Source organism: Lutra lutra, chromosome 16, assembly GCF_902655055.1.
Source record: "Lutra lutra chromosome 16, mLutLut1.2, whole genome shotgun sequence".
Taxonomy (NCBI): domain Eukaryota; kingdom Metazoa; phylum Chordata; class Mammalia; order Carnivora; family Mustelidae; genus Lutra; species Lutra lutra.
The window spans coordinates 7,886,807-7,903,973 of NC_062293.1; the positions used below are offsets into that span (position 1 = coordinate 7,886,807).

A 17,167-nucleotide genomic window follows, 5' to 3' on the forward strand; every position below is an offset into this window, starting at 1 on the left:
ACGTGGGAACCACAGCCACGTGTCTGTCTTATAGCCCAGGGCCCAACTTCACAAACAGGAGGGAGCAACCGGCTCAGACATCTTCACTGCACTCTTGGCAGAATGGAGATTGTTTTTCTAAGCAGCGTGTGCTAAGTAGGCTCCACAAAATCTGTATATCCTGGGATCTGCGAAGAAGAAAAGCAAAAAGGGATTCCATGGCCAAGGACATTGGGACAGTTGCATACTCTACTTCTGTGGGAGAGTCACAAAATGTGCATCCTGGTTAGACTTCTGCTTCCATACCCACACATTTATGTGCATATATATGTGCACACCTAAATACATGCGTGTGCAAATGCAGAGAAGTATGCATGTACGCATATACCTCTGCACATATGTTCCTACATGTACACACATACATGTACACATGCATATCTCCCCATATACACATCCACCATATATATTTGGGTGGATGTGTGTTTAGGGTCAAATATATTTGATAGGCACATCCATGAATTGTTCGTAAACATGCACCAGACCTCGCAGTCCCCAGAATTCTCTTCGGGAAATGCTATCCCAGACCATCATTCCCGGTGGATTACAGGTGACCCAGACTGCTGACTAGGAATCTAGGCAGTGCAGGGCTGACTTGGAAATATGTCCCCTACTGGACATAACCTTAAAGGCCCATCCAAAGCAGTATTCCAGAAGGAAAAGCCTGTCGATGTCAGGCCGGTGAATAATGAGACTGAGACTGGGCCAGACGTAAGTGGTTAGGGAGTGGTGGCTCCTTCAAGGACCGGAGGGGACACGCACCCCCTAAAGGCATTTGGTGTTTTAAGCCCGTGAATCCCCTTGTCCACCGAGCTGAAGTCTGCTGTGAATCCTGCGCAGCCTGCGGAGAAAGGGCCTGTGGCCTTTCCCCTACTTCAGCCGCCATGGAAAGTTTCACAGTAATACAGGGACATGTTATGTAGGGTTGGCGGAGACGTCAAATATCTGAACTTCCCGTAGCGATATCAACCGTGATGCCCCTGAGGTTCTGTTTTCTGCCTCTGCCAGCACATTTCTGGTATGGAAAGCCCTGATTCCTGGGGCATGTGGGTCTGTACAGATAGCTCTGATCACCAGGGGCACCTCCTTGTACAGAGCCGAGGCCGGCCACCTCCATCTTCTCTTGGCCTGTTCTTTATATCCAAGTCCAGGATATTACACCTGCTTTTCTTAGATGCCATATCTGAGCTAACTGTCTTCCCTCATTGTCCATCCTTTGTGATTTCTCTGTCGTGGGTCTGCGGAGCATACAGTGTTCTCAGTGTTGCATTTTCTCCCAATTTTTCCTTCTGTGTCCCCACCGAAGCTGTTGACATTCACACTGGACAGACAGTAGCAACAGCCGAGCCATGTGGCTCAGCTCTCCCTGCAGGGCCGCATGAATTCGTGAACTTGACACCTACTGAGTATAGTCATTTGGCCAGTCGTGAACACAGTTACCCGCCCCAGGATGCATTGTTTTATCTGGTTCATGATATCGTGAGAACCAGGAGCGATGATGGCATCCAGACACATGATAAATGTATATCCCTTGCTTTCCCCTGCTCTGCCAGTTACATTTGCATCAAAAGAGTTTTCTACTTTGTGTGACATGAATTGTTCATGAATCCATGCCGGTTCCTCTTGCTTGCCATTCCTGTTTGTTTTAGAGATTCGTGAACCAGATTTTTAATAACCTGGTTTTTTTTCATTCTTTTGGTGGGAAATCACTAACAATTTCTTTGGTCACCGTCTGCTGTCACCTAACTCTCAGCTTCCTGATGCTCTGGGAGCGCCCACATCTGTTTTGGATCTCCCTCATAAAAATCCGAGGATTTCATCTGCCAGACACAAGAGAGGACCATCCGTGTGACTGAGAAGGGCAGCCTGTGTGTGGGGCCTCCTGATGACGCTGGCCGGGAGGGTTCTCCCAGTGCCCGCCAATCTGTCGCGGGAATGTCTTGGATCAGATCTGACATTAATTAAAAGAAGGCCCCAGGCCTTGAGCACCTTGCTAGCTGAGTTACATATTTTATTAGTTTTTGACATTTACACCGGACCTTAAGTGGGCCAAATGTTTCACTCTGATTTATGAGATCATCTCTGCTGTGGCTCTGCTGGGTGGTGCCCTGTGCAGCTGCTGTCCCCGACCTGGTGTGGGTGCCCAGGAAACCCAGGGCTGCTCTCCCAGCTCCCCTCTCCCCTGCTTGCGGGCCGCGCCTGCTTGTGGGTGCTGGGTTTTTTTGTTTTTGTTTTTTTTTAAAGATTTTATGTATTTATTTGACAGACAGAGATCACAAGTAGGCAGAGAGGCAGGCAGAGAGAGAGGAAGAGAAGCAGGCTTCCTGCTGAGCAGAGAGCCCGATGCGGGGCTCGATCATGACCTGGGATCATGACCTGAGCTGAAGGTAGAGGCTTTAACCCACTGAGCCACCAAGGCGCCCCGTGGGTGCTGGTTTTAAAGACACTGTCCCTTCCTCCTGAGCCATTCAGGCTAAGCTTCCTTCTTCTCGGGCACAAGTCTCGAGTCCACGCTCTAAATTCCTTGTCCTTCACCCCTTTGTGATCTGGTTTCCATCCAACTCTGTTATAAACACTTTACTTGCAAAGATTTCCTTGAAATTCTTTTCAGATGGATTCCCTGGCCTTTCTCATTTCTCATGTGTGACCTCAGCAGCTACTTGAAATCAGTTCCTGGCCCCTCCCACCCTCCCGCTGCCCCTTAGTTCTTTCTCCCTCAGAGCTGTTATTTACGTGTGGGCTGGAGCTTGGTTTTCCTAGCCAGAGACGCCAGCACTGAGTCTAGATGAGGGTCTGGCCCCGCCCCACCGTCAGGGTGTTGTGTGGACACAGGGTGGGCTTTGTGAGGGCGGAGCCCAGCGTCTTAGCATTCAGATGACTGATCCACATTTTTGTTTTCATGCATTGAGGCCATCCTGCAGCTGTTTCTGCTCATGTCTGTGTGTGAATTTGTGTGTGTACACACTCACATCTCCACAGGCTCCCTGTCAGTCATACCATTGCTGCACTCCAGTGGGTGTGAGCTCGTATGTGCTCACACCATTGTCGGACCCTTGTGGGTGTGAGTCACACCTGTTCACACCATCACTGTACCCCTTGTGTGTGACTCATACCTGCTGACACCATCACTGCATCCTTGTGTAGGTGTGAGTCACACCTGCTCATACCATCACTGCATCCCTGTTTGGGATTGCCATAAAGTTGTTGTTTGTTTGTTTTTCAAGTTAAATGGATAGACTGGTAAGAACATTCTGGATTGGGGCGCCTGGGTGGCTCAGTGGGTTAAGCCACTGCCTTCGGCTCAGGTCATGATCTCAGGGTCCTGGGATCGAGTCCCGCATCGGGCTCTCTGCTCAGCAGGGAGCCTGCTTCCCTTCCCCTCTCTCTGCCTGCCTCTCTGTCTACTTGTGATCTCTCTTTCTGTCAAATAAATAAATAAAATCTTTAAAAAAAAAAAAAAAAAAGAACATTCTGGATGAAAGGCCAAGCTGGTCATTGGGGAAGTTAAGTAGAAAACAATTCTCTAGTTCACAGACACAAAGTCCAAGATGTAAAATATGAGTAGAGATGCCAAGAAGTATTTATTAAGTTAAAGAGAACGCACAACTTGCAGATTGAAAGGGCCCACCTAAACCTGCGGATGAATGAATAAAGCCTCCCCCTTAGACAGATCTTGGTGGGATTTAAAAACTCCAAAACAAAGATGAAAAACATGTAAGAGCTTCCGGAGAGAAAAATCAGTTTAGCTGCAAGGAACTGAGAATTAAATTAACATCAGACTTCCCAGCAGCAGCCCTGGATACTGGAAGTGAGTGGAACAATGCCTTTGAGATGTTGAGGAGAGGTCATTTGGGACCTAGCATTTCCTATCAGGCCAAACTATTAAGTTATGAAACAAAATCAAAATTTGACTTTTACACGTGGCAGACTCCGAAGTATATCAGCATACATCCCCCGGCTCAAGGACACCCCATAACAAAATGGAGAAGGAACACGTGGCATCTGGAGAAGTTGCCTGTGTGATTCCTCTTATTTTTTAAAATATTTTATTTATTTAAGACAGCAAGAGTGCAAGTGAGCGTGGGGGGGAGGGGCAGAGGGAGAGGGACAAGCAGATTCCCCCTGAGTGTGGAGCCCAAAGCAGGGCTCGATCCCTTCACCTGAGCCGAAACCGGATGCTTCACTGACTGAGCCAGCCTGGTGTCCCTGTGTGATTCTTCTTATATGAGATCACTAAAGGAGTCACATTCATAGAGACGGAGGTGGGGTGGTGGTTGATGGAGGCTGGGCTAGAGGGGGAAATGGGAGTTAGTGCTCAATGGGGGACTGGTTTCAGTTTCACAGGAGAAAAAGAGTTCTGGAAAGGTGGTGGTGGCCAGTGCGCAAGCGTGTGAATGACCTTAACATACACTTCAACACGGCTAAAGTGGTAAATTTGATGACGTGTGTATTTACTGCAAGAAACAAGAGGGGCGCCTTCGGCTCTGGTCACGCTCCCAGAGTCCTGGGATGGAGCCCCGCGTCGGGCTCTCTGCTCCGCGGGGAGCCTGCTTCCTCCTCTCTCTCTGCCTGCCTCTCTGCCTACTTGTGATCTCTGTCTGTCAAATAAATAAATAAAATCTTAAAAAAAAAAAAAGAAACAATATAAGAAAGAGAGGGAGGGAGGGGGAAAGGGGAAGGGAGGAAGAAAGGTATTCAGTTAATATCGAGAAGATAAGACGGACACCAGAAAGAATCAAGAAAGAATCCATTGGGCCTTGATTCCTGGGACCATTTTCTTCAAATGGGAAGAGTTTAAAGCCTTAGGAGTATCTTTCCTTCTCTTCCAGTAGCAACCTGGTTTGTAAAGAACATACATTAGCACCCCACTATCGTAAACTCCGTTTTTACTGGATTGCCATTTTTTGAACTGACCTGGGAATGTACCTTAGATGAGCTGTATCTGCAGAACAAGTACCAAACGGGACAGCTTTCATAGAGCAGAGGTGGGAAGAAAGGACTCTGAATTCTTCACCTTTTACAAGGCTGAGCAGAGTAGAAAGCAGCAGTGCTCTCAGCCAACTAAATCAAGAGTGATACATTAAAGAAACAAAGGTATTAATAATTAAAATTATGTAAAGTTACAGTGGTACCCACTGGAGATGGAGAAGCTAGAACTTAGAAAAGTACATTGCCCCTTAGGCGTGGAACTAGGGGTAGGGAGCGGACAAGGGGAGATTTATTTCTTTAGACTTTGCTGAACATGATGTTTTCTTCCACGTGTAGGTGTATTGCTTTGGTTACAAAGTGCATAGCATAACTTAAAATAACCATTTCTTAGATTCAAAGTAAGAATATAAAATGAGGGGTGCCTGGGTGGCTCCGTGGGTTAAAGCCTCTGCCTCCAGCTCGGGTCATGATCCCAGGGTCCTGAGATTGAACTCCGCATCGGGCTCTCTGCTTAGTGGGGAGCCTGCTTCCTCCTCTCTTTCTCTCTCTGCCTACTTGTGATCTCTGTCTGTCAAATAAACAGAATCTTAAAAAAGAAAAAGAACATTTTGATATGCCTAAAGTCTTAGGAAAAGAAAAGGATATTCGAATATACAGAGATAGTCGCAGCGGAAGCAGCGATAGAGGGAGTCATGGAAGGCGATATGGGCAAGGAAGAGCGCGTGCAGCCTTAGATACCAGTCCCCATGTCTCTAAAAGGGCTAAGGGCAGTACCCATCTCGTGGGGTTCTTGAAAAGACCAAATTAAATATGGTGCCCCAATGGGTACTCTTGCTGGCATTAATGCCATTCTTAGTCCTTTGAGTCCTAAGCAGGAGAGGAGGCCTGATGGTCAACTAAACAGAGGAGTCAGTGGGGCGCGATATGAAAAAGTCTAGGAACGTGTAGGCTAAACCTCTTAAGGGCTGTGTGACTTTGGGTGTGTTGCTTGACCACTCTGAACCCCGGTTCACCTCTCTGGAAAAAAACAACAATAATAACAATATCAATTTTGCAATTGAATTAGGGTTAGATTAGACCAATTTAGATAATCAACATAGAGCACCAAGGGCAGATTTTGGCTGAATTATTGAGTCTGTTGGCTACAAGTTGCAGAGTGAGAACCCAAACGGCTTTAGGAAGATAGTGGGGTATTGAAAGGACATCGACGTAACTCGCATACCCATGGGAGGGACGGACGGGCAGCCAGGCTCCAGCTTCAGGGCTAAGTGAAAGACAGACACCGACACTTCCAGGATCCAGTTTGCCTTATCTGTTGCTGCCTCCCTTCCCATGCCCGCTACACCGTCTCCCTGGCCAGAGGGTGGGTTCACACGTAATGGCCGTGACCGCCCACACTGCAGAGCCCACGAGTCGCCCCTGGGCACATGGCGATGGCAGAGCTGGGTGGAGAAGGCAGGCGGTTAGTTTCCTCCTCTGTTTACATTCTTGTGGAATGCTGCTGCTCCCCTTAAGAAATACGGCCCCTTGGCTCAGTGGGTTAAGCCGCTGCCTTCAGCTCAGGTCATGATCTCGGGATCCTGGGATCGAGTCCCGCATCGGGCTCTCTGCTCAGCAGGGAGCCTGCTTCCCCCTCTCTCTCTCTCTCTCTCTCTCTCTGCCTGCCTCTCGGTCTACTTGTGATCTCTCTCTGTCAAACAAATAAAATCTTTAAAAAAAAAAAAAAAAAAAAAAGAAATACGGCCCCTGCCTTCATACAGGCATTTTATACTCCCTGCCGTCGGCGGAGCAGAACACAGCTGTGTGGTCTGAGACGTCACCCCCTGCCTGGCTGTTAGAAATACTCGGGTGGGAGTCCGGTACGGGGACTGATACATGAACCCGTGCCTTAGGTCATCCATCATCCCAAAAGAGCTGCCAGACCCTAATTTCACTCGTAAGTCCTTCAGGGGGGTTGAAACGGTTCTCCCCTCCCCCATTTCTTTCGGCCTCGGTCCACGTGAGTTACAAAACCAGGAGTCAGCCCCACCTCCTACCTCCGAGGGTCCCACATTCAAGCATGTCCAAGAGCTTGCCATACCCCACCCATGGCCTACGGGTGCACCCACCCCTGCAGGCAGGCGGGCCCCAAGCTGCCTGTCCCTGTGGCAAGGCAGCTCCGCCCTCCGGCGATGGGACCCTTCTTTCGGGGGCCAGTGGGGGTCAGCTACCTCCTGCCTCCCTAGGGCCGCGAGGTCCTCTGGGCAGGGTCATTCCCACGGAATCAGGAGCAGCGACCGTGGCGTGCTGATCCCCTGGCTTCGCCTGATCCCAGGAGTCCCCAGTCTTTGTTGGGAGAAGCCCGTGAGACGCTGGGCTGTTGGCTGTGTGTCTGTGTGTGATGCTGTCCGCCGCGGCACACGCTTCCGGGGGGCGGTTCTCGGGCTCCGTTCCTGCTGTGACTTCCTTCCAGCAGTTTGTGGAACTCCGAGACAGGGATGGTGCCCTGGGATGGCTGTGTCCATGCTTCCCGCCTCTGTCCTGGAGCTCTGTCCCACCTCAGCATCGTTTTCCCCGACTGGGAGTTGGGGAGAGGGAGCCTTCAGACTCCGGCGTGATGCTGGGGGCCTCCTCGGTGCCTGGGGTCGGGCAGCACGTAGTGGAACTGCGCCCCTGGCTTCAGATGAGCCCACCCATCGTGGGCGTACTTGTGCTGGGAAATCATTCGACGCCGGCCATGCCTGGGCTGCCTGGTGTCTGTCCTGCCTCGTCACGGTTGTGGAGCTTCTTAGGTTCTCGGTGCTTCCCGAAGCCCCACAAGGAGTTGTTGGTAAATTACAGAACAGAACCTTATCCACTTAACTAGTGTGAATTTGTCAGATCTGAGCAACCAGATGCTTCCCTGCATGCCAGAACTTTTGGAGGTGGGGAGAGGAAGCTTAGAGACCAGGTGATTGGGCAGAGGCTCAGAAAGCAGAGACCACCGTGCTCTCTGGCCTCTCTACTGCACCGGCCTGGCCCCTCTAGCACACCTGGTCTGACCCCACCGCCGACCTGGCCTGGCCCCACTACCGCACCTGGCCTGGCCCCTCTATAGCACCTGGCCTGGCCTCTCTACCGCACCTGGTCTGACCCTCTGCCGCACACCTGGTCTGGCCCTGGGCCTGCAGGTTAATCCTCTAGCTGGAGGGCATTGCCCACTGTGGCCGCAGGGGTGCAGTGTGAGGGGACCTGGCTAGAGGCCTGAGTCTGGGCATGAAGCAGGGCTTGTGGCTTGGAATAGCTTAGCATTATCTGTACCAGCAGAGACATTCCCTCCCTTTTCCTCCACGGGAACATGGGGATCTGATCTTTCTCTGGCTGCTGAAAACTGAAGCAAATTGAAATTGACTCTTGGACATGGGTATTAAACAAAGTGCCTTCACTTGCTGTTTAAAGATGTGGCTGTATCATCTGTCCTCATTCCTACCAATGAGAAGATGCCTCCTTCACTGTCGTCTGCTGGGGTAGGAGGGGGCAGGGTCTCAGGAAAGCAGTTTCTTTGAGTCTTTCACTGGAGACAGTAGAATATGCCAAAAGCACACTTGCAAACATTAATTACAGGGTGCTTATTATAATTAGAGGGTGATCTATGTTGGAGTTCTTCAGTTATCAAGATCTCTTAGTAAACTCTTAAGTTATGACTACTGACATCTATAGGAATGTGAGTTAAATTGGACTCTTCTGGAACACATGTGTTTCTCGTCTTTCCCAGCACTTGACTTTACCCAATACGAGTAGCAGGGCTAGTCATCCGTATTAGAAAGTGTGTCGAACTACTTTTTCAGAAAAACGACCCTAAGTAGATCGTTTTTCTCCTTCTCAGGGCGGTTGCCAGGCTCCACGGGGATTCTGTGGCAGTACCTGGCTGGTTGTACCAACATCTTGTTACGTGAACATGTAACACAATCAGAAATCCCACCTTCCTGGTTTCCCTTTCTGCTGGAACTCTGTGTGCGGCCAAGGACGGGCCAAGTGGGGAATCAACGTATTGTGGGCCAGTCTCCCCAGAAGGCTCAGCCAAGCTGAGGGTTCAGAGTAGAAATACAGACAGCAGGTGTGTCTAGGCCAGATGGATCAACCCTCCTGACAGCCAAAAGCAAGCCCTTATGGCCAGGAAACCCCCCTGGAGTGTGATGGACACTGCCCCTCTCCCGGCCCAGCAGTGGTGCCCAGATGGGCAGGATCAGGGAGCAATCAGCACTGAGCTTGCCCAGCAGCCCTGGAGGCTCGCGCTGCCACTGGGAGTGGGCACACCCCCTTCCTCACGGCCCCCATTGCCCACATGGTCCCCTCCAACCACGGATGTTCCAGATGGTTATGTCTCTATCTTTTTTTTTAAAAATTTACTTACTTTTGAGAGAGAGTGCGTGAGCACGTAAGCAGGGGAGGGGCAGAGGGAGAGGGAGAATCGTCCAGCAGACTCCCTGCTTAACGTGGAGCCTGAGGCAGGGCTCGATCCCAGCACCCTGAGATCACAACCTGAGCTGAAACCAAGAGTCAGACCCTTAACCAACTGTGCCACCCAGGCGCCCCTCTCTGTTTTTCAGTAAGTAGCCCACGAGGACCCGGGAATGCGGTATGTGGCTGCTCGACCTCGCTCCCAGGACTGAGCCCATATTTAAAGTTGCGTGTCATCTGGCCAGAAGGGTCACCTTGACAATGCCAACCTCCCTATTCCTTTCAGCCCAGCCTGCTCTCGGCATCCACAGTCATTCCAGCCTGGGGAGCCGCTCAGCCGCTGCAGTCACCCCTCTTCTCCTAGGGAATGATAGTCTCAATGTCCCTGTAGTCAGACATTTCAAAACTCTCCTTCCTCAAGGTAATTTCTCCCTGCCTCTGGGAGCAACTGGAGAGTCATCTCCTCTCGTTCTGTCCTCAGTGGAGATGAGAACAAGGAAGCCATTCTATTTCATATCATTTCTCCGCCTTTGGGATTGGTGGTGGTGGGTATGTTGTTTGTTGGTTGGTTGGTTTTTTAAGATTTTATTTCTAAGTAATCCGTATACCTGACGTGGGGCTCGAACTCACAACCCTGCGCATAAGAGTCACCTATTCCACGGACTGAGCCCTCCAGGTGCCCCTGTGGCCTTGTTTGATAATATTGAGCCCTCCAGGATGTGAGCTGCTGTCTTACTTTTCATACTTTGTAAGTAAAGGAGAAAAAGTCCTAACCTCCCCCTCATTTCCTGCTGGCCTCTGTGCTGACCTTCTCTGACGGCTTTTGCCTGTGCCGTCTAGAACTGGTAGCATGAGCGCATCTGCCAGAGACCCCGCCAGAGCACTGAGTGGCACGTACCCCGGAGATCCCGTGGCCCCCGCAGGACCATCCCGAGATGCAAGGAAGGAACAGCATGGATGCCAGAGGGAGAACTGAGGCTTCCCAGCAGCGCAGACGTGAACAGACAAGGTTTCAGCTTGCGGCGAGCCTGGTAATAGCCCCCAGCACGAAAGCCACCGAAGAGGCCTGTGATCAGGAGCTGCGGGGAGACAGTCGCAGAGCCCAGAGCAGGGATGTGAGACCCCCGCTGTCTTCAGCCCTGCCCTGAGTGCCCCTGGACAGCCAGATTGTATTTCAGAAGCATCTCTCTTGCTGAGACCACATGACAGCTGTGCGCACGTGTGGAGGAGTGTAACCAGGCAGGGAGAGGAAGCGTGTCCCCACAGCAGCCCTGCTGAACCAGATACCGCATTTCTCTGCACTCCTGTCCTGGCGTTCCCTCCCATCCCCCCGCGAGACCTGATAGCCGTGACCGTCAGACAGCACTGAAATGTCACAGATGTCACCGTTTCGGAGGCTGACAAGGTCTCCTGCAGAAGACCTGTGAGCTCCCCCACCGTCCCACCCCCGACACCAGCCATGACTTTGAAAGTGAAGAAATGGTTAGCCCTTGATGGAAAAAGAAAATATTAGTTGCTGTGTGGTCTGAATGTTTGTGTCCTCCCCAAATTCATACATGGAAATTCTGCACCCCGATGTGATGGTATCAGGAGATGCTTAGGTCACAAGAGTGGAGCTCAGGGATCAGTGTCTTACTGCAGAGATTCCTGAAGGGTCCCTGTCCCTTTGACCACGTGGGGACATGTCGCTGAACCAGGAAGCAGGCTCTCACCGGAGGTCCGTCTGCCAGCATCCTGGTCTCGGGCTTCCCAGCCTCCAGAAACGTGAGAAACGGATCCGTGTGACTTATCTGCCATCCCGCTTACGGCATTTCGTGACGGCAGCCCCAATGGACCAAGACACTCATTTTTAACTGTTCGCTTTCCTACCACCTACTTAAACTCTTAGAATGTTCTAGAATAGTTTAAAACTGATGAAGAGTACCTCTTGGTGGGAGTCTGGTAGTTCTCAACAGGGTACGGTTTTTCCCCAGGGGACATGTAGCAGTGCCTGGAGACATTTTGATTAGCACCACTCGTGGGTGTTGCCAGCATCTAGTGGCCAGAGGCCAGGGATGGCACTCGGCATTGGGCGACACCCAGGCCAGCCTCCTATGACATAAGGTCAACAGTGAGAAAGCCGCTCTGAGCACATCATCGTTCTTTCATTTTTCTAGGAACCTTGAACAGTCTACCAGGACCTGAGCCGTAACTTCTTTGTTCTCTTCCCCAGTGGGTGACAAGGAGGGATGGAGATTCGGAAGGGCGGGCAGCTGGAGAGATGGACACCCACACCCCGCCTCCGTCCCCTACACCCTCCCTGCCCACCCACCACAGGCCCTTCCACACACCCCTCCTTCCCGCAGAAGAGAGGAGTGGGCAGGCCGGGCCCCAGAGCCTGTTCCCCGCTGGTCCTGGGGGCTCTGCATCCAGACCCCCACTACAGGGCTGGCGTTTATCTTCTCTCTTTGCATGGAGTTAATAGCAGGAGGTGTGAGGAGAGCCAATGGCTTCCTGATAACATTCCAGTCACTTTGGTTTCTTGTCTTAATTACCTTCCTAATTTGCACTTTTGGGGAACACCTGGGGTGTGAGCTCCAGTCCGCGCTTTTTTCCTCTGCTCCTTTTCCACCCAGCGGGTTCTTTCTACCATCTGTGGATCTTAAGTATCTGCCTTAATTCTCTTATTTATGTTCTTTCTGTGCGGGTAATTTGTCTTGGTGTTTCGTTCGTTTCTCTCCCGGGTGTTATCCTACCTTCAGACAGGGCAGCTACTGTGTTCCCTTTCCCCATTGCCTCTCCTTCCCCTGGTGGGGGTTGGGGGTGGGGTCGGGGGGAGAAGGGCTTTGGCCCCCTCCCCTCCCACGGCAGCTTGCGCTTTGGGGGCTGGGGGAATTTGTCCCCCCCTCCCTCCCAGCCCAGGGCAGAGCCAAGAGGAGGGATGGGCTCATTTTGCTCCAAACCTCTTTGGGGCACGGATTCAGATGCCAGCTCCTGCCACCCACACCTAGGAGAAAGCTGCAAGCACAGGTCTGCAGGGTGGGGGCGGGGGAGAGTGGGGGCCCGAGATTCAAGGGTTGGCTCTGCTTCTCGAGGCTCGTGTCCCTGGGAGCGGCTGCGTTTTCTCCTGCCTTAACTGGGTACTCCTCTGCCCAACCTCCCAGAGCTACTGAGGGCATTTATGTAAGTCAGAGTGCTGGGACTTTCTCCAAATAACAGGAAGGCCTTAGTTTGCTAATTAATATAGGTCCTGTGCCTCTGATCTGCACCATCATTTACTTAAAATGACTAATTAGAGCAACATCTTTAACAAAAGAGTAGACCAACTGTTGTTTATAGTTTAGAAAAGGAAATTTTTTTCAAAGGAAGGGAGGGATGTGCCCCTCTGGTGTCGTAAAACACCCCTTAGGCCCTCCCTAGATTTTGACACCTGGCGGGGGTAGGGGAGCAGGGGTCCCCGGTGAGGCTCTCTGCCTGGGAGACCCACAGTTACCTCTGAGAGTGGGTTGAGGTCTCGGCTGTGTTGGCACGAAACAAAGTTGAGAACAGCAGGTCTGTAAACAGTGGGCTTGCTAATGGTAGGAGACTGGCCAGATGGAGGCAACTCGATGTCCTCCAGCTTTCTGAGACTCAGAAGATGCATAAAAAAGGGCTTCCTCCATCCTGCTAGAAAGGGGAACCCCCAGACAGAGCCCTCCCAGCCCAGCCTGAAATCCAGCTCTCCCCACTACCCAGCCCCTCACCTAGGACACTCCTTTTGGAAGCTTGTCGGGTACATCAGGCAAATCTGGAGATGGTGAACGTGCATCCAAGGGCCTCCCTGGAGTTGTGGTTTCCTCTGCACCCTCAGAGGACATTTCTGAAAGAGATGGAAAAGAACGCACAACCAGGGAGAAGGCAGAGCTTGGACCTCAGAATCCGAGCCCGCCTGGGCTCTCAGACCAGCTCCCCCTCACCTTTCCTCTCCACTGGGGAAGCAGAGGGGATGATTCCCACCTTTCCTTCATGCGTCTAGCCCAGCATCTGGCCCGCAAGTGGCCACCGGCCCCCCATTTCTCAAAAGAAAGACCACAGTGACACTACGGTCTTGAATCCAAAGCTTAATATAGAATCAGATTCATCTTAGGGGAAAGACATGCTAAATGGAGCTTCGGCCTTTGTGAAGAATTTACATTAGGAGCCTTAAAAATCAAACAAACATAAATCCATTTTTAAAAGCTCAATTTTGAAACGTCTGGCAGTGTTGGCTTGGCTGGCCGTCTCAGCTCCAGAGCTCATTAGAGGCGCTGTCTTGGGGGCTTGTCAGCGGTTGGCTATGCTGCGTGCCATGCATGCTGGGAGGGTGCTGTCTGGTTTCAGAAACACACTCCCCCAAACCCCTAAAGTCTGAGTCTGACGGCGGCCCAAGAGTCATGCCACATGATCCGTGGGGTTTCCTCCCCTCTAAAGTCCTAGGATTCTGTATGTCGTCATTGGTCATTATGAGAAATATGGGAAGCATAGAAATACGGAGTATCAGAATCCCAAATTCTCAGTGAGCAGCCTCCAGTGGCTATAGCCTCCAGTGAGCCCCGCCCCCACCCAGGAGACTGAAGCAGCACAGAAGGGAAAATGAGGCAAACAAAGAGCGCTTTCTGCGTTAGCAGGGTCTTTGAACGCCATACCCCACTGCAGTTTTCTTGGTGACCCAGACTGGGTTATAGGCAAGCTCTTAGGCCTTAACACGGGACCAGTCTGAGGAGTCCTTTAGTCTCCACGTGCCTCCTAGAGTCACCATCACAAGCCCAGTGTGCCCCAACGAAACGAAACAGGACACAAAGGACAAAAAGGCATTTCAAAGAGGCAGTGAATCCCAAAAGAAGACAAGCCCTTCTCACTTGGTAGATTCCCCCTCTTCCCTCTTTACAACACAGAAGTTCCTCCTGGCCCCCAAACCCCTTCTTTCTTTTTTTCTTTCTTTTTCTTTTTTTTTTTTTAATTTATTTGTCAGAGAGAGAGGGAGAGAGAGCGAGCGCAGGCAGACAGAATGGCAGGCAGAGGCAGAGGGAGAAGCAGGCTCCCTGCCGAGCAAGGAGCCCGATGCGGGACTTGATCCCAGGACGCTGGGATCATGACCTGAGCCGAAGGCAGCTGCTTAACCAACCGAGCCACCCAGGCATCCCATCTTGACTCTGACCAATATTGGCAGTCCCCTTTCTGGCCTTGATTCAGACAGGCCTCTAAACTCTCCCACAGATATCAGAAAGTGTTTTAACCTCATGGGACTACCCCTCTTATCCCAGGCCAGTTCCATTTTTCCATAACGTTTCCCTCTGCATCAGGTTCTTATAGACCAGCATTGTCCTCCACATGTGATCAGAGTCAGGGTGTTGGTAAGCTTGGCAGGCTCGCTAGTCCTTCTGGAAAGGGTTCGGGAATCATCTTGTCCCTCCCCAAGCTTAAGCTAGACAATAGCCACACCGTCTCAGAGGAGATAGACTAGGATAGTCTACCATTTCAAGATGGCTCCTCAGACATCTGGGAAGACATCACTGGGCTACCCCATCAGCCTTGGATATCGTGTTTCTTGAGAAAATAAAAAGTGTTTTTTATTTTATTTTATTATCCTGTGTTTAGCTCAGGAGTCAGTAATCAAGCTCTTTCTGTAAAGGGCCAGACAGTAAATATTTTAGGTCTTTGGGCCATATGGTCTCTGTCACAGCTACTCATCTCTGCTGATGACGTGCAAAACCAGCCATAGACAACTTGTCCACCGACAGGCATGGCGGTATGCCAACGAAGCTTTATTTGTGAGCACTAAAATTATGTAATTTTCATGTGTCCTGAAATACTATTCTTTCCTTGATTTTTTTTCCAATTATTTAAAAATGTGAACATTGTTCTTAGCTGGCTAAGAGCAGAAATAGGCAGCGGGCTAGACTTGCCCCGCAGACCGTCGCTGGCCAGACCCCAGTGGAAACTCCGGTTGTGCGGATTTTCTGTTAGGACAGCCTCAAGCGGTCGCACCTGACACGGTGAGGGTGACGAGCCTCATTCGAAAGTTGCTTCTAACCCCTCATTGTTTTTTGTGGTTTTTTTTAATGTCTGTTTCAGAGGGTCTCGCTGTCGGCGTTGGATTTGGGGCCATAGGGAAGACAGCATCTGCCACCTTCGAGAGTGCCAGGTGAGCCAGCACCCACTGCCCGAGGGCACGGCGCAGCACCCCGGGGTGCTCTGAAGTGCATGTTACCTGGATGGGCACCCCGAGCCCCACTGATGGAAGTGGGGGCGAGGTCAGGTAGGCTTACCTGAGAGAGGAGCTCCGTCAAAGAAGCAGGTACACGCCATGTGTCAGAGGAGCTATCTGACGGGTAACCACTTTGAAAACACCCACGTGCGTATAATCACCTGCATCCCCCAAATTCTTTAAGTGTATAAAGACTAAACACAAAAAAAAAAAACCCACACACACAAAAAACAAAGCCAGCTCTGGTGCTCTCTGCTGCTCCCTCCTTTCGAAGCCCACCCCCTTTCTCTCTCCGGACACTGCACTGGTTCCCCCCGGGCTCCCCCATGCTCATCGGTTCCTCCGCAGGTTCTCCTGAGGGCTTCTCATCCCGTGGCCTCTTCTCAGATGTCTGTGTTGCCCAGGAGCCATCGCTGGGGCACCCTTTCTCCCCACTTTCTTCCCCAGTCGGGGAACCTCCTCCATTCCCGAGACTTTATTTCCCATCTGTTTGCTGGTGATGCCCATGCCGGTCTTCAGCCTAGATTGTTCTCTGGAGCTTCATCTCCGGGTCCAGCTGCCTTGCAGATAGGTCCGCTTCAATGTTTCTCAGGATCCCGGCACTCAGTGCATTGCCTCCGTCTGCCCTTCTGCACAGCACGCTTCCCCTGCCCCGTCTGGCCCCGCCTTGCCCCACCGCCGACCAAACCAAACTCACGGCTGTCCCCAACTCCTCATTTCCATAGAGGGTCACCGCACCTTGTAAGTTCTTCTCCCCTGCCACCTCCCTGGCATTACACAGGGCTTAGAGGATGCTGCAGCCTTGGGATCCCCTAAGGGGCTTATCCTTTAGCCGTCATGGAGGTGGGTTCTACACGGTCCTCCCGCACCCGCAGAACCATAAATACTAAAGCCTGTGCACTGGAGAAGAGCAGGGGGGAGCCTTCCGCCCAAGGCTGGCCAAATCAGGTGCCTTCAGGAGACCCAGGGTCGAGAAGAGGCGTGCACACAGTCATCGGGTGGAGACAGCTAGGAATGGTGAGGACAGAGGCGAGCCTCAGCTAGGCAGTGTGGGAACTCTCAAAAGGCACAATTATTTTAAAAACGGAACTCATGTTACAGAGGTGGCCCAGGGGCTGCTGGTTTCGAACCCCCACATCTAGCTCATTTCACTGCAATCTCAAAATCAACACCCCTACCCCCACCCCAAGGCAATGGCCCCACCTCCTTCTGTGATCGACTGTCCCCTGTGCTTGTCAGGAACTCACTTCTCCCAGAGCCCCTTTCTCGCGCTTCCTGGGCAGCCAGACCGGCGTGAGGCCTCTTTCTGCACCATCACCTCCGTCCCCCTGTTCCCTCGACCGACACGGGGCCCCTATGTGTTAGGTGTAGTCTCTGCCCATCTTCCAATTCTAATGCTGCGTGTTAGGGGACGTGTGTGCTCCTTGAAGCCCCAGACGTGAGAGTGGGCTGGCATGTTCCAAGTCGAAATTTTCCCTGTTCTCAGCTTCTCGTTCCCACCTGTCAGGCTCGCAAGTCACTCCAGCATCATCTGTTACCGTGATGTCTGTTGTGAAAACCAAACGAGAGGTAGATGCA

General features: G+C 51.6%; 1 protein-coding gene across 9 annotated transcripts in view; it reads left to right on the forward strand.

Annotated features, from left to right (window-relative positions):
• The window catches only part of SLC39A11 (solute carrier family 39 member 11), a 398,153-nt gene that overhangs the window by 320,555 nt on the left and 60,431 nt on the right, over positions 1-17,167 (forward strand). For all 9 annotated transcript variants that reach the window (XM_047706311.1, XM_047706315.1, XM_047706316.1 and 6 more), the window contains one exon: positions 15,457-15,526. In XM_047706311.1, coding sequence (XP_047562267.1) covers positions 15,457-15,526 — 70 coding nt within the window. The remainder of the gene's footprint in view (positions 1-15,456; positions 15,527-17,167) is intronic.